We start from the raw sequence: 17,731 nt of genomic DNA, 5'->3' as shown, positions 1-17,731 counted from the left end.
TCACAAGCAATGATCTCAACACGTGGATCGATTGTCGCCTCATTCGGAGGTGCTGACATCAGGCGAAATTCTTCGTGGGCTATATGTTCCAAACACTATTATACCGTCTAGCACACGCCATCATGCTTGAATAATAACAACATGGCGTTCCCCTGTAATTGCCAATGGCTGCCTGGCTCAGAAATGTTACCGATAAGAGGAAGACCTTCGCTCTCAGCCTGCCGTGTTGTTTGACTGCCATCAGCACCTGCCTATAAGAAGGGGTGTCGGCCAGTTCATACCCATTCGTGTTCCTGAACTCCCCGATCATCGTAGAACAGGTAAACCGATTCACACAATTCTAGTTCACACAAAGAATTATGTAACTTTTTTTAAAAGTTGTCTGAATACTCTCGTTTGCACGTTTTATGTCAGGGGTGACATAACTCATGGGACTGGTGTAATGTTTTGAACAATGCATAGTTGTTTTTGAGCAAATGTGCAGAGTTCATTCAAACCAAAGCGCATCGCATAGTTGGAGGCTCACCAGCAAGGCGACTTTCGTGGAGTTATTTCTGCAGGGGTGTCGCTCCATCTGCTGCCTTCCAGATGACTTTCCCTTTGTGTGTGGGGGTGGGGGGTTTCCTCTCGTTTGTTAGCTCGTGTCGTTTTTTTTTATTTTTTCTTGCCGGCGCTATGAAATGCATCGCGTGTAAATGCCACGCAGTACAAACACGAAGCGTGATTCGTAATAGGTAGGTTTTTTTTGGGCGGGGGGGGGGCTGGTCGCGTAGCCAATTGATAAAGTTGTCACGTGAACAAACGTGACAACTTTGTTGATGCTGTTGCTGCTGCTTCTTCAAGCAGCAACCACCGGCTGTGGTGTTGGAGAGAAATCCACACGCGGCGAACCACGTGGCTGCGACATTGCCCTCGGAGTTCGAGCGAGCATCATCACACAGCTGCTAGAAATCAAGCTTCCTTTAGGGGGGCGGGACTCGGTAGCCCATCTCACAAGTGGGGGGCCATGTGGGCGGGGGCTAGGGATGGGTGAGCGACGGAGGGGGGGGGGCTGTCAGTGAGGGGGGGAGGGCCTTTGCGTTACTTGGCGGTCAGATTGCAGTAGAAGTCTGCGGAACTTTGCGGCGATTCGTGGGCACCCGTTGTGCTTCTCACGTCGCGATGCTCGACCCGAGAATGACCCTCCTCGTGTCTCTCGTCTCGAGCTCTTATAAACAAACTAAACAAACCCCAAAAAACACCTTCAATTCAAGAATCGCGTTTAGTCTTATCGACTGCAACTTTTGATCGTGCTACTGCTGCTGTTGTTGTTGCTGACTGTTGAACATTTGAGACGTGTACTGAACAACAAATGTTAAAAAATGTCATAATAATAATGGTGGACGAAGATTAAACATCTTGAGAATAAAATTGTTAACACGTCGGCTTTCGCGACCAAATCTGGCTGTCGCCTGATGAAGCTAGTTGTAATTACTGGCGAAACGTCGTACTCAAGATTGTAAATGTTGTGGCTTTGCTCTCCAACACACCGGTTAGTGCTGCACGAGTGACGAATTGGCCACGTTCTGTTGACGTGACAGCCCTTGCCGGTTGGCTGCCATCCGGGTTGTCACCGAGCAGTCTCCGGGTTGTCTGCCACACAAACAGCAGCAACGAGTGGGGACAATGGGCGGATGTTGCTCTCCCAAGTGTCGCCTCATCAGCGGCTTGGTCGTCTCGGCGCTCGTGCTGGTACTGGGAGGAGTCCTCATCCCCATCGGAGACCACATCATCAGCTCCACGGTCACGGAGGTCGGTGTGCGCCAGTGGAGACGCACGCCAACACCAGCGCGTGCGTGTGTGTATGTGTGTGTGTACGTGTGTGCGTACGTGTGTGTGCGCGTGTGTGCGTGTCTGTTGGGGAGCGGTGGTGCAGCGGTGAGCGACGCTGCGCTATGAACCCGGCGACCCGGGTTTGATTCGCGCTCGCGAACAACACCGGTGACGATTATCCTGGGCCTCCCCTAGGTCGGCTCGGCCTCAAATGAGTACCTAGGTGCGATGTGTAGTCAACATCGCCACTGGGGAGACAAAGGCGGTCGGCGGTGGTGCTGGCCACCCACTCCCACGTGTGCCGTGCCGGCCGTCATAGGTTGTTCGCTTACAGCACTTGTCCCAACAGTCAGTTAAGGCTACACGGGGGTTCTTTGACGTTTAGAAATGTGAACGCGCGCGCGTGGACGTCCGCGCGTGGATGCGATTGGGTGCGCTTTGAGGCGAGGAGCATCTCGTTGGCGAATTCCCGTGCAACACGTGCAGGCAGTCCTCGTTTAGCGCGCTATTTGACGCGTTAAGCGAAAACTGTTTCCCTTATAAGTAATGTAACGGTAACGTTTGGCGCTATGCAAAGTGGTACTCGTTTTATCGACCTCGCAGGGATGAGCCGTGTCAACCTCTAGCGAGGATTTGAACTCGCGAGCTTACAATTGCGAGCTGCTCGATCTCCTGCTGAGCCACTTCGCTAATACTGGAGTAAGTTCCTGTAGATGTGCCACATTGTGGAAGAGACAACGCTTCTCTATCACGGAAACCAAACATACTTCTCTTCTGTTCATAGGAGGCCGTGCTCATCAATGGTACCGTGGCATTTGATGCATGGGTCCAGTCCCCCAGCGATGTCTACCGCCAGTTCTGGTTCTTCAACGTGACCAACTCAGAAGAGTTCTCGCTGCAAAGTAATTCCAGCGTGAAGCCCAAACTCAAGCAGCTAGGGCCCTACACGTACAAGTGAGTCCCGAACTGCACCAGCAAACCAAACATCGCAGCACCAGACACGCTGGGCCTGACGCAAGGGACAATGAGAACGACAGACACCAAGCCCACGCAGCCCTTTGCACACTTCATGCGTTAGTGAAATTATATGGTTGTTTATCTAATGATGAAAGGCTTATCTAAAATGAGTATAATTTCAGCAATACAGACGAAACGGTGTGACGTGCTGCCAAGTGAAGAGAGTTCTAACGCTAGAAACATTTGTCCGCACATTTAGGCAACATTCTGCAAATGGCGGTAGAGATTGTCAAATGGTGATACCGAAAAATACAAACTTTGTCCGACGATTTTTACAGCTGAATGTGGAACATCGACAGTGGTTGGTGCACTGGGCTACGGACCGAACGATCCAAAAGTTTGATTCCTGCGAACAGCTAAAATCAGTGACATGTGAACTGGATCCGGGCCTCTCTCTTCACCAACCTACGCTGACCGGCAATGTTACATTTTCCATGATGATGATGATGATGATAAAAAAAACAACCCTCAATAACGAACAGTGCATGCGGAAAAACTTAATTTGGCGAGTGGATTGACAAAATAATTAATTGATGACTTGCTTACTATCACACGGTGTACTGTGCCCTCGAAATTACGTTGGGGGGGATGGAGGATACACCCACGGTGTCCCACATATACAGAGACTGGATATTTGGGGGGTGGGGTTTGTGATATTCAGCGGTATTTATTTACCTCTCTTCATGCTGCATCAGCGATGTAAATATGCAGCGCATATTCGTGCACTGCCTTATGGAAGGCAATATAAAAAAAATACATTATAAGCTGCATGTGTGCTAAAGCGGGTCTTTCTTTCCACTAACTTTACCACTGAAATAGCCCAGTCTTTTCTATAAATGGGGTCTTTGGGGGAAGTCACCCGATTCGTCGAAATTTTAGGAGAGAAACGAAGATTCTTGTTTTTTTGTAATAGGACCATTTTTTGTATGCTTCGAATGTCGGGAACCACCCCAACTCCCCTTGGGAGGACCTTAGGTCAGCGTTGTGACCTTAGGTCAGAGTTGTGACCTTAAATAAACTTTGTGACCTTTGTCCAGGAAGAGTCTGTTCATTAGCTTTCTATGTGCAGTGGCTATGGCGCGCACAGGTGCCATCTTATAAAGCAGTGAACCATCTTGCCCCAGCTGACATCGTTGGCTTACTGCGCCCAGTTGTCCCCCCCTCAAGGTCCCTAAGATCTGGTGATGCAGATCTTCTTTGCATTCTGTGGACATTATAAAAAATGCGCCATAGCACCTATTTATATGCTTCCGCTTATTACGCTTTACGTTCATTTAATAAATGGAGTATAATATAAAATAATTAACCAGGATTTTCAGGTGGGAGGGCAACCCTTCCAGCAATGAAAAACGATAGGAGTTGTTAGTAAGTAAAGACTTGTTAGTCAGTAAGGACTTGTCCCTTGCTTTTTATTCGAGGCGTGTGCAGCGATGGCACAGCCATCGATCGAGGGTCGAATTCGAACCGCGTTGTGTGATCGGCATCGCGCTCGCTGAAGGTGTTGATGCCTTCAGGGAAGTCGTGGACTGTACACGCAACTGCGCACAATTCTGAGTCACTTATAACCGCTTTGCCGTTACTTATTGGCAATTATGGACTCAGACTATTGTCCTATCATCTCATAGAGTCGCTGGCACGTAATAATATGCTACACAGTGACAGTGAGGGTCGCAAAATGCCGATTTATTACTAATAAACCCCAATGATCCGATCGAAATTAGGGATTTCGATGGGATCATTGGGGGGGCACGTGCCACCCCCCCCCCACCGGCTCCGCCAGTGGCTGCTGCTGTGTCTGCTTTGAGATCCTTGATGAAAAGCCACTATATATAGATGGACTTATTATTATTATCTTGTGATGGGGTATTTTCATGTTTTGCAGAGTGCGTCATTTAGCCAAGGACAAGCTGAAGTACCATCCGAACGACAGCGTGTCGTACGTGCTACCGCAACAAGCCATCTTCCTGCGGGACATGTCTGTGGGACCCGAGGAAGACTTGATCACGTCCATTAACATGGTGGCTTCTGTAAGAACCATTGATGCGCTCGTTTATTCACCTGCAATAATCACCGAGCCAACAATAGTTGCCAACGCAAGTTAGTTTCCATAGAAGCCTATCACCTCTGTTATATGAGCATATTTGATCACATTAATGTATGTAACATCATGTAAATCATTAATAGCATCTTTAACACCAATCTTTGCATTTACAGAATGCAAAGAAATGTCGGTACAGTCAGAAGTAGAAATTGGAATAGAATATCACCAAGATTAGGATTGACTTAATTACAGCAGTTTTTAAAATAATTTATATTGTTATGTTGTAATAATGTGTTTTATTCAGTCCAAGTGTCTCCATGCTTAAACAACGTAAGTATGTTGAACTTCTTTCGCGCTGTGCGTAGCCAACCGTGCTAATCGCAGGTGCATGGGAAGGTCAACAAAGCAACACACAAACAGCGGTTTTCAAGAAATTAGTTTGCAATCTCGATTCAAAGCGAGCAATACGGCGGAAGTCATCGTCACGATTGGCGGCCCTGCGTAGGTGGCAGTGATGGTCATTTTATATTCCGGTGATGACATTTAGCCTCAACATACGGTGGCCACTATTGACTCCCCATACAGTTTGACACGAAGGCTTTCGCGAACAATATTACCCACAATCTAGGTTTTTGGGTTAGTAAATATAAATGTGTCGTTAAACCCGCCACCACCCGACACAGCCAATTAGTAAGGTTTGTCACGTGAAGTAAGTTTACCCATGAGTAAACCCATACAGCTTTCAAACAAATGTAGCTCTACATAGCAACACTGAGCCTGAAGTACAGAACACACGGCAAATCTGCCATGAAGATGCACATACACAGTGCAGGTATCCCTCGATTTTACGAACGTTCGGTTTATGAAATTTCGCATTAACGCAATTGAAACTTTTAAACGAAATCGAAATTTCACTCCGGCCACGGCGCCGTGAGATCGTCGAACGAGAATCACCCCCGGGGAGAATCACCCCCGGGGAGTCTGCGTCGCCACCCATCCGCGACGGTGCCACGGCGTCCCTGCAGTTCAGCAGGAACGCCTCCACATCGCCTTGCCAGTTCTTCCAACAATGCAGATCTTTCGGCGAGTTCCATGATAAAGTGTTCATTATTTTCTTTCTTTTAGTCAATAATTATTCCTTCATTTTAATATTCATTTCATTTGTTATCATTTGTGCACTGTCAGAAGTGATATAGGTGTATCTTTTTTTAGGTTCGGAATTGTAATGACCGTCGAAACACATCCCTCATTTTTCTTTTCTATTAAATTAATGGAAAAAGCCGTTCCGATTTACGAAGTTTTTTTTTTAAGCACGTTTTTTTGAAGAACGCATCCCTCCTGTAAAACGAGGGATACCTGCACTGCACAGAGCACATTTGCAGCAGCCCTGGCATTACATCAACAGCAACATCTCACGTCGAGACTGTCGTATCTAAAGTGTAAGCCTTCTGTTTGCTCTTTCAGGCGTTGCCTGTCATCATGGGTCTTCCCCGAATTTTAAATGATATCTACAAGAGCATCAACACCAGCATCTTCCATACACGCACAGTTCGAGAGCTTCTCTGGGGATACAAGGATCCCATCCTAGAATCGGTGCCCATCCCCGGCATCGACAGCACCTTTGGACTCTTTTATCCGGTAAGTTTGAGAATTCACCTTTGTTCAACTCTGCCTTTCTTAGCAATGGGGGCGCCACGGTGGCAATATGTTAACAACCTCGCCTGATATGCAGTAGGCCGTGGGTTTCATCCCGACCATGACGCCTGCTGTATATTTGGAGTTTGCGTGTCCCTCTCCTTGTGGTGGCGTGGATTTTTCTCCGGGTCCTCTGGGTTTTTCCCTCAACATTTAGAATCAACGTCATGCGCTGAGAGTATTTGGCCGCTATACATTTCCACGTGATGAGCCACTTCGTTGAGCTATCATTTGTGGCCAGATCTCTTCTGAAAAGAGCTACATAGCTCAGTGGGCCTTACCTGTTAAAACTAAATTTTTAAAAAAAATTGAATATGGGGGATCTTACACTGTGGTTCTTCAAATATGTGTTAAGTGTTACATGGAATGTTGTATTACTTTATTTAAAAAATATACAGTCATTTGTATTTCTCACTAAAAATTGTAACAAAAAGTTGTGCTAGAGTGGGATATTTTAGGGCTGGAACGTAAGTCAGCTTTTAACATGCGAGTCAATGGGAAAACGATGATCGTTTAACGAGTTTTCACTTACCGAGCCATATTCGTGGAACATATTTCGCTTGTTAAGCGAGATGACATGCCTGTTACATTCACGTTGTTGTGCAATGTGATTTCTGTGCAGTACAATGGTTCAAACGATGGAATTTACACCATTTTCACTGGGCAAGGAGACATCAGCAGAGTTGCCATCATCCATGAATGGAAGAATAACAAGTAAGTTCTTTGCAATAATGACTTAATCTACAATGTTTAAGTCAATATTGAGTATAGTACTGTACTGTGAAACTTCTCAAAGCTGGATGGATTTGGGGAGAGTCCCTCCGGTAATGGGTTGTGTCAGACGTCCCGCATAGAATTACGGAATTCATTCAAGTTTATTTGGCAACAAATGTGAAAAAATGCTAAATGAAACCAAGAACACAGAGCAGAGCAGCGCACGCGACATCCAACGTCAAAGATTTACCGATTTACATACAACAGAATAAGCGCAGTTCGTGAATGTGGCTGAAAAATTGCCGGTGTACATACGCACGCCACCTTCTACCTGTGCACATTCATTGTAGTGCACATTTTTATTTATTTTCGGCAGATTTAGGGCTTAACCCGAATTCTAGCTTACTCGACCCGGGCTTTGAGAGGCTTTATTGTAATTTCGCAAACGTGTTCACTAAATACATCGTGTTGTCCGAATCTCTTTGTTTTCTTTCATGTCAGGTACATGAACTTTTGGCCGGACGAATCCTGTGACAGAATAAAAGGGACAGGTAAAAATGGAACTGCAACACTGTCGTTTAAACAGACGTCGCAGAAATGCAACTCAGCATCATTTGTGCATATTCAATTCAGGACAACTCCTCTTATCTGTGGTGATGTGGGGGACCAAAATCACGGATCCTGTTATCCGTATGGATATCCACGTTTCTGTTTATTGCACTTACTATTTAAAACTATAAATATTTGTTTTATTTTACCAGGTTTGGCCCACTGAGCTATTGCAGCTCTTCTCTAGAAGTGACCTGGCCACAAATGATAGCTGAACGACGTGGCTCATTACGTTGAAATTTATAGCAGCAAAATCATTTTCACGCATGTTATTTATAAATGTGGAGGGCAAAACCAGAGGATCCGGAGAAAAATCCACGCGACCACGGGGGGAACATGCAAACTCGAGATATACAGCAGGCGTCAGGGTCAGGGTCGAACCCATGCCCTTCTCCTGTATACCAGGCGAGGTAGTTAACATCTTGCCATCACATAGACAATAGTTCTCGTGCATAATTAGACATTACAATCAGGGCAGAGGTCAACGCAGGGTTTTTTTGTGATTAGATGATAGTCCTACCCATGCACCTCTGATTAGCACGGTTGGCTACTACGTACGGTGTGAAATAAGTTCAACATACATGCGGTACATACAAGGCCAGCACATCAACCTTCCAGGGTTAAAGACACGAGGGACAGTGCATAAGGCTGCCATCGGAATGTGGAATTTTCGTTCTCCGTTTGCCAAAGAAGATGAGCACTTCTGTATGCTCCTTGAACAAGGAGACACTTTGAGTTCCGACGAGGGCCGTGAAGTCGGTGTGACACGTGGGAGGCTTCCGCGACCAATATCATCCACAGTAGAGCGGTTTGGGGTTAGATCGCGTAAATATATAAATGTGTCGTTAAAACCCGCCACCACCCGACACAGCCAACTAGTAAGGGTTGTCACGTAAACAGAACGTGCCAATTCGTCACTAGTACAGCACTAGTGCGTAGTGTATAGTAGTGTAGTGTATAGTGTAGTGTATAGTGTAATATACTAGTACAGCACACCAGTGTATTGGAGAGCCAAGCCACAATATTTACAATCTGAGAGTAGCACGTTTTGCTAGTAATTACAACTAGCTTCATTAGGCGACAGCCAAATTTGTGGAGAAGTTTACCTGTTTCGTTCCTTATATAATAGAGGCGTAGATGTGGTGACCACGCTTCTGCGCGCTTGCCGTGAAGTCGACATGCACCGACCTATTGACATGCCGTATAGAATAGCGGGGACGGCATTCTCATCGTGAGCGCGATGTGTGCAAGCAAGTAAGCAAGCATTTTGACAAACCAGAAGTGTCTGACAGTTGTCTATTTTATGTTGTTGATTTGTATTCATGGCGAGTGTAGCATTTGTTGTAATCATTAACACATCGTGGCATTGCCTATCAGTCCTTGCCTAGGCAGGCATTGCCTTTGCACTGCATGTTACACTAGTAAACTAAACTTTGTTGTGTCCACAGATGGATCCAGCTTTCCGCCTTTTTTGAATAAGAAAAATCAACTGGAATTTTTTTCATCTGATGTCTGCAGGTAATAATTCCTTCATGCGTGAACCTGTTGTCTGCGCATTTTAATGGTGGCGTTGCTGACACCCACAAATACGCCGTGTGACAACGTTGGGGGTGGAGTGGTAGCGAGGTTGTGGTGAAATATGGTCAAACAAGGGCTTCATCCAGCAGTGGATTAACAGAGGGCTGTAACAAATGGAAAAACTGCACATTTTAAAACCTTACTACTGTACTCACATATTTTTCGCCATGCAAATCCACCTCCGATTAGCACGGTTGGCTACGTACGGTGCGAAAAGAAGTTCAACTTACATACATACAATCGATCGGAGCAGTAATGCGAAATTAATTGCCAAGTACAGACTGTACAAAGATATAGGGTGCTGTAGGGTGCTCTAAATAAATGTGTTCGTTTTCTGACACTTGGAAATTAGGATCTTACTCTTGACCAGAGTATGCATTCGTCCATTGGTCCATCAGGACTGTCAAACATGTAGACAAAGAATACCTATCGACCATCATACCCATTTCGAATTCATTTCCCCTATTCGTGGAAATGTACAACCCCTTTCCAGCTTTCAACTAAACGGCACATTCCCTCTTTCTCTCTTGGATCATTACCGCGCGCTGCATACAATCCCTTCAAATGTGCGATAGCCTTTGAAGCGTGGACCTCACGCCCGCGCTCGCCTGGCCGCCCGTGTCCGTCGCCCAGGAATCTGGTCGCGGAATTTTACCAAACGCGAAAACTGAAGGGCATCGACGTGTACCGCTTCCTGCTCCCCACGTCGCTGCTCTCGGCGTCGAATAAGAACACCGCCAACCACTGCTACTGCACCAAGTACCTCAACCAGACGGGCTGCACGCGTGACGGGGTGCTGGACATCAGCAGCTGCAAAGGCGGTGGGTGGGCGGGCGGGCGCATCGCATCTGGGTCGTGGACGGAGCTAGCCGCTCCTGCTGTGCGAAAGGGGGGGGGGCCTCTGCGGTGGTGAGATGTTAGCTACCTCGCCTGGTGTACAGGAGGTCGTGGATTCTATCCCGACCCTTGCTGTATAGTTGTAGTGTGCGTGTCTCTCTCTGCCCGTGGTCGTGTGGATTATTCTCCGGGTCCTCCGGTTTTTCCCCTCCATTTTTTGTAGCTCAGAAAATGTAACAATTCTGCACATTTTGTTTGACTTGGATCGTTTGACTTGTCATATTGGGTGGGTTACCTTTGGAGCAGTGCCGTGCGGTATTTATGGATGGCATGCGATGTATAAACATCATCGACTGGGCGCCGCGGTGGCGAGAGGTGGACTCCCTCGCAGGAGGTCGTGGGGTTCGATCCCGACTTTGGCGCCTGTTTATTTGGAGTTTGCTTGTCTCTCTCTGCGTGGTGGCATGGATTTTTCTCCGGGTCCTCTGGTTATTCCCTCCGTATTTAGAAACGGCATGCGTTTAGAGTATTTGGCTGCTGTAAATTGCCACGTGATGAGCCAATTTCTTCTGCTAGCATTTGTGGCCAAGGCACTTCTGAAACGCGCTGCCCTTCGTCGAACACGTCGAAGGGCAGCCCGTGTGCCCACCGCGCCAGCTGGAGCCAGGCAACACTTGGGCATCTGTGGAATTAGAGCTTCATAGCTCATCGAATTCCTCCCGTCTGATTAAAGATTCTGAAATAAAGATGAATTGAGAGTGTACTGTCCCGTGCCTTCCCTGCCTCAGGTGCTCCGGTGTTCATCTCTCTGCCTCATTTCCTGGACGGCAGCAGGGTATATATCGATGCTGTGGAAGGTCTGGAACCAAATCGGGAAGAGCACGAAACCTACCTGGACGTGGAGCCGGTAGGGCTAAAGTGACACACTCCCACTGCTCTCACCAGCGCGGCGTTTTGTGGCGGTGACGTGGCCCAGCCGCCAGCTCTCGTTCGACGGTTGTTGCTGCAGAGGTTCACGGTTAGGATCCAGCGGCCGCCCCGTTCGATACCCATGCTGTGCGATGGTCATAATAACACGGCGCTGGTCTCGCCACAGTCGACGTTAAAGATCCCTTGACGTAATCGCGTAGGCCACTGGTGTGTGTGTGTGTGTGCACCGGCGTCGGGGTCCAAATTTACCAAATTTCGAAAAAAATGTTTTTACTCAATTTGGATTACACTCGGCAGCATCATCTCCCCCCTACTGGCGGACTAATGCCCCAGCTCACGTTGCGAAATGAGCCTCCATCCTGGTCTCTTGCACTCTCAGCTGGTCAAACTGAATGAACGTGAAACCTCTTGTGGTTGCAGACGCTCCGTCTATTTTTGTAGTGCCCGTTAATGTGCAAATATGCACAGAAGCAGTCTGCTGTCGTTTTGGTGATGACGTTTATTTGTAGGGGACAGCTGATCTCAGAATCTTACCATTATCTGTAGAGCCCTAAAACGTGGAAAGTTGAGAGCAACATCTCCTAAGCAATGTGTGACTGCCTATTATAATGCATTTAGTGTTTGTGGAAAAGGACACTTTGCCGCGTATGTCTGTACGTTGAACTTCTTTCGCACCGTACATAGCCAACCGTGCTCATCGGAGGTGCGGGGGAAGGACAACAACACTAAACACAAAAAGCAGTTCTAAAGAAATGATTTTGTCAATCTAGATGATGATTTAAGAGTGCATAACTCCAGTGGCTTCCTAACATCGGAAGGAAAGAGCGTTCCAGACGGCCGCAGAAGCGCGCCTGAAAGCGCCGCGCGATGACGCGGCGACCGCCGTCTTTGTCCGATGGTCAGCAGCCAGCAGCCGCCGCTGCGAGGATGGCCGCAGTTCGCGCGATGGTTTACGCACCTTGACGAGATCGGCAAGGTGTTGTGGTTCATTTGTGTCAAGCACGTTGTGCGTGCGACGCGTTGCGACCTTAAAGCAGTGACCCTCCTGGTGGGGCGGCTTGTCCCGGTGATGATAATTGTTGTTTTGTTGATCTCGCAGACGACGGGCATTACCCTGAGCGTGACCAAGCGTATACAAATCAACATTCTTCTGCAACCAGTCGAAAAAATTGAGTAAGTGCTCTTGAGTATACAGTATATACAGGATATGTATATCTCATTGTATGAGATGGCATTGGGGTTCCAGCCAACATCTGCTCCGTGTTCTAAACCTCACCCTTACAAGTGTGTAGTGCTACACTAAATAGGTTTTTTTTTGTTACATATAGTCAGATATTAATATACCGGTAAGAAATATAATCACAATAGAAATATATTAGAAAATTTGCCACTTTTTTGTGGTAATTCTGCTCAATTCGGATGATAAATATGAACGAAACGTTCTACCACGGACAAAAGTGTTTTAAAAAGGAGCAATTAAAAGTATTACTTTTTGTGCAATTAATTTTACTTCATTATATCCGCATTTGACAAATATGTTGTGTGACTGTGTCCATTTTCCTCTGAGCTGCCCTCAACCTCATTTCTCTCCTCTCCATTCATCATCGGCGATGGTTTCAGCGTCCATGTTGACAATCCATCGGGCTACCAGTTACTCCTTGAGTCCATGCAACGGTCTCAACCGGTTTCATCTCACACTGACTCCCATTTCCTTACCATCAACCACATCCAAACAACTGAATGGCTGTGTCAGGTGGTGGTGGCGGGTTTAAAGACATTTATATTCACGCGATCTCATCCAAAAACCTCTATTATGGAATATGTTGGTACCGACATCCTACCGGGTGTTAAACTGATGTCCTATTTGCATTCTGCACTAATGCATTCTGTACATTTGTTGTTTTTTTCCCCTACATTTCAGCATTTTCAAAAACGTTCCGCAAGATTACATCTTCCCAATAATCTGGCTAAATGAGGTAAGAGGATGCATGAACCGAGAGCTTCTACTGTAACTAACATTCACAGTAAAACGAATGTTTTGGCATTTTAATGAGTGTTAGTTTCAAATCCGTGTCTCAGAAAATTTCACAATTTCTGCACATTTTGCTTTTGACTTGGATAGTTTTACTTTTCCTATTGGGTGGTTTACCTTTGAAGCAGTGCCGTGTGGTATTTATGGATGGCATGCGATGTATAAACATCATCGACTAGGCGCTGCGGTGGCGAGATGTTAACTCCCTCGCCTGGTATACATGGAGGTCGTGGGTTCGACCCCGACCCAAACACCTGCTGTATATTTGGAGTTTGCATGTTCTCCCCGTGGTCTCGTGGATTTTTCTCTGGGTCCTCCGGTTTTTCCCTCCACATTTAGAATCAACATCACGCGTTTAGAGTATTTGGCTGCTCGATATGTCCACGTGACAAGCCACGTCATTGAGCTCTCATTTGTAGCCAGGTCGCTTCTGAAAAAGAGCTACATAGCTCAGTGGCGCCTTACCTGGTGAAATAGAAAAGTCGCCTTGCTCGGGCCTGGCTTGAGAGGAATTGCCACCACAGCCGAATGAGAGTTGTCTTATTTGGTACTGCATAGCATGTAAAATGATGAAATAATCCACCTTTTGAACATGGCGTATTTATCAACAGCTATGCTTTTAACTTGCGTGTCATTATTTTTCACTGTAAAAAAAAATGTTTAACCAGACATATATCGCCAAAACAACTTCATTCTCATCCAAAAATATGAATTGCAAGATTAAGAAAAACTGCAGTAAAGTGTAACATAGCATATTATACCATTTTAAATGGTCTCCCGACAATGTTGGTCTACCATCAATGTTTTCCAAGCAGGCCTACAATGAATGTGTAGCGTCATTTGGTCGTCATCGCGCATTCGTTGTGTTTGACAGCAGGGTGGCACAGTGCCTCACGAAGCATCTGGGTTCGACTCCTGACTCGGGCACCACTCTGTGTGGAGTTTGTGTTCTCTCCCTCTGTTCTCCGTGGGTTTTCTCTGGGTTTTCCAGTTTACTCCCATAACCAGAAAAACAGACAAAGCAAACAATGTGACCTGCACATTTGCTCAATTGGGATCACACACGACTGTGAAAACTTGGCCGGACCCTCCTGAAAAAAAAGTCTTGAGACGCGGCGAGGTTTTTCCCTGGCTAAACAAGCGTAACAACATTCTAATAATACGGAGTTCGAATTAAGTGTTCATCATGAGTGTTCAGAATGTGACATGTCTTCTCGTGCTCTGCCACGCCGACAGACAGGGACGTTGGGCGATGACTCTGCCAAGGCCTTCCGTGAAGCCCTCACCATTCCCATGCATGCGCTCTACTCTGTGCAGATCACTCTCATGACCGTTGGCAGCATTGGCATCGTCGTTACGCCGATAGTCTACTTCTCTGTCAAGTCGTGTAAACGTTAGCCGAGCAATACCTGGAGCGAGTGACAATAGCGCGGTGATCACCATGGGAGACAGTGACTTGGGAAAGAGCCGTGGTGGTGGTGGTATGTTATCAGTGCATAAAGGGGACAACTTTAACATTTTTAAGCGATGATTTCCAATGCTTCATGTCATTTTTAACACGTAGGCTTTCGCGACCAATATCACATTTCATAATTGTTTTTTTGGACTCATAATTGCTCGAACGAAAAGGTGCGTGTCCTAAACCCTACTCCTACCCAACGCGGCCAAAAGTAATAAATGTGTCACGTTAAAATAAAAACCACACAAAGGACGTGCCAATCCCAGGAGTGAAGGCCGCCACTCAAGATTGTGAGACAGCTCCCCGACATCGCGAACGGTGGGCGCTGATCGAGCACCACGGTAGACTCACTCGGTTGACGGTGACATCGGGGGGGTCACGGGGGGTTTTTTCGAGTCACGTTTCGCCTCCCATAGGGACCCCCGCGTGGTTTCGACTAACGTTGACATTTTGATCAACGGTATGTTTAGGGGCCGTCCATAAATGACGTCACGCACCTAGGGGAGGTCAGACATTTGTGACGCCGTGTGACGAGGGGGAGGTCAAAAATCGTCCAAAATCGCGTGACGTCATTTATGGACGGCCCCTTACGTCTTTGCACGCGTGGTGCCAATTTCGGCCAATCCGAGCTGAGCCATGCCCACAGCGAATCAAGTAATTCCTCCAAGTGACTCACAGTTATTACGGTGACGAGTCGTTTTCGTGGAACGGATTAAAAATGTTAACCGAGGACTACTCCAATACACAGGCACGTTTGTCTGCGTGACAACTTTATTCATTCGCTGTGTCGGCTGGAGGAAGGTTTAGGGCACAACGATGTTGACGCCATCTGACCTAAAACGTGAATTGTGAATCGCTCTCACGTCACGTCCAACTTTCTCGCTGTGAGGATCTGGAGAGACTGAGCAAACGATCAGAGATGCAGCCCCGGGAAGGAGGGAGTTCGGGGGGTGGGGGCAGGAATGGGAGAGACGCATAATGTGGCAGTTGAAGTTTCTAGGTGACTGTTTTATATCGTAGACCATATTTGAGATTTTTTTTTCATTCATGTAAATAATATTTGATATACTACATATTTCGTTCATACTCCTGATACGAATATAATTTGTGCCCCTCTGAATTGCGTGTTTGGGTTCACCACCTGCCAATGACCGATACGCCATTGTCTTTGGGGACACCTCGTGTGTGGCACATGCCTGGCCTTCTTCCTGTTTTCCACTGGCCACATGTGAGCCGTGCTGGGGCCATGCCGTGCCACCCCATCGTGGGTCAGGAGGTACGGGTTGTTCTTTTTCCACTGCAGTAGCCGAGCCATGCCGCAGATGTCGAATGCAACGAACGTGTCCAAGGCACGTTTAGATGACGTGGAGACACTGCATGTGAGTGGACTAACCCACGCGAATACTCACACTTTAAAGCACTGATATCCACACGCTCTTACACAGGGCACCCACAGACACACTCGTTCACACGTGAACGTGCACACACTCGAACGCACGCACAGCTGCGTGACACAATCGCACCGTTCTTCAGCACCCCCAAGGCTCGCTTATCTTAACTTGGGTGTGCCGACGTCACGCCTGCAGAAGATCAAACGCATCTTCTCGAGGCGTGGTGGCGTCAGACGCATCTTTAGCGCCCTCGCTGGCCCCCCTCCCCCACCGCTCCAGTGTAGCAGCATCATTTGGCTCGGGCACGGTACGGGTATTTGCCAGTAGAGAAACCCGTCCCGCACTGGGCTCGGCTCGCGTATGTCTTGTGACTGTCGTCCCACAATGGGGTGCTGCTTGACACTCACTCCGGACTGCTCTCTCCCAAGAGCGGATTGGCCCTATCGCCCGCACTGCTTTAAGGTTTAATGGCTTTACTATACTGAACGCAATACACTGCTGAAGTATACATATATATAAGAAATGAATGTACACATTGATGAATGTATTGTTGTTGAACAAAAAAGGCGAGCCCCGTTCCGAGTTTCTGGCGATGATGTTACCTGCACCGCTCGGGTGATTGAACCAGACATGACGTTTTCTGGCGACTAATTAATTAGTCTTTCAGGAATGCCTTCACCAACCTGCATGCTGGCAAAACCTTCCGGCACTGTACTCCAAAGCTTGCATTGACTATCTAAGCGTACCGTCCGTTTGTCAATCCACTGCTGGATGAGGGCCTCCGCCACACCTTGCAGGCCATGAGGGATATTTGACCATACTTCACCACTCTGGTCAGTTTGGGTTGGGGAAGATGTGTGTGGGGGGGAGGTGTGCAGAGCAGTGGATTTTGCTAAGATCGTCCATCCAGGTGCTATCCAGGCTCAAGCCTGCTCAGCTTCCGAGATGTGACGCGACGCCGTGCATTCTGGGTGATTTTCTCATGCACATTGCTTGAGATATACAACCCTTATATTATATGTTCGAAAGAAAATGCTCGACAACCCGCGTATATTCCTAGCTTGTGCTTGTGCGGACAGAATAAATGTCATGCATAACTATATAACTATATATCATCCTTGTGGGTATGAATTGTATTGTTATACTGATTTAAAATTATGCCGATGTGATTGATTTGTAAACAAATTAAACATGGTATTTTCCTACAACATTGAATTGTGTGTGTTTTTGTGTTAATATCTCACGAGAAAAAAGCGTATGTAGAGGTGTATGAGCTTTGCATTATTGTATAAATAACCTTGGTTTGAGTGTATCCAGTCTTAATTTCATACATTGGATTACATGACCAATGTTATGATTCCTATTTGGGTTTTTTTGGGGGGGGGATAGGTCGTCATGTAAAAATGTGTGTCGTGAACCCTCCTCCACCCGACACGGCACAGTAAATGAAAGTGTCACGTGACTTGTAAATGCTGGATATCAGAATCGGAATCAGAATATTCATATCTACTGCAGGAGGAATCCGATGAGCTCTAAAGCTCTTTTTCACAGATGTCCAGTAGGGGCATGGGGTAAGAAGGTTACAACAACAAACAGCACAAAAACACGATAGTAGT

General features: G+C 46.9%; 1 protein-coding gene across 3 annotated transcripts; it reads left to right on the top strand.

The window, feature by feature from the left end:
- The first annotated feature begins 240 nt into the window (after window positions 1–240).
- Window positions 241–17,323, top strand: CD36 (CD36 molecule (CD36 blood group)). 3 transcript variants are annotated; one of them, XM_078609420.1, is made up of 13 exons: window positions 241–320; window positions 1,648–1,791; window positions 2,597–2,766; window positions 4,712–4,856; window positions 6,335–6,508; window positions 7,188–7,279; window positions 7,781–7,830; window positions 9,337–9,406; window positions 10,100–10,287; window positions 11,092–11,210; window positions 12,333–12,406; window positions 13,155–13,209; window positions 14,502–17,323. In XM_078609420.1, the coding sequence occupies exons 2-13, from the start codon at window positions 1,666–1,668 to the stop codon at window positions 14,661–14,663; spliced, it is 1,425 nt and encodes a 474-aa protein (XP_078465546.1). In that variant the 5' UTR covers window positions 241–320; window positions 1,648–1,665; the 3' UTR covers window positions 14,664–17,323. The 3 variants fall into 3 exon arrangements, with proteins under 3 accessions (XP_078465546.1, XP_078465547.1, XP_078465545.1); XM_078609421.1 differs by having other exon boundaries at window positions 263–320; window positions 1,651–1,791; XM_078609419.1 differs by having other exon boundaries at window positions 290–320; window positions 1,537–1,791.
- The last annotated feature ends 408 nt before the right edge of the window (window positions 17,324–17,731 follow it).

Source organism: Lampetra planeri, chromosome 32 (genome assembly GCF_965212315.1).
Source record: "Lampetra planeri chromosome 32, kcLamPlan1.2.h2, whole genome shotgun sequence".
Classification (NCBI taxonomy): domain Eukaryota; kingdom Metazoa; phylum Chordata; class Hyperoartia; order Petromyzontiformes; family Petromyzontidae; genus Lampetra; species Lampetra planeri.
The sequence above is the reverse complement of the archived record's forward strand: the minus strand, read 5'-3'. Positions and strand labels throughout refer to the sequence as shown.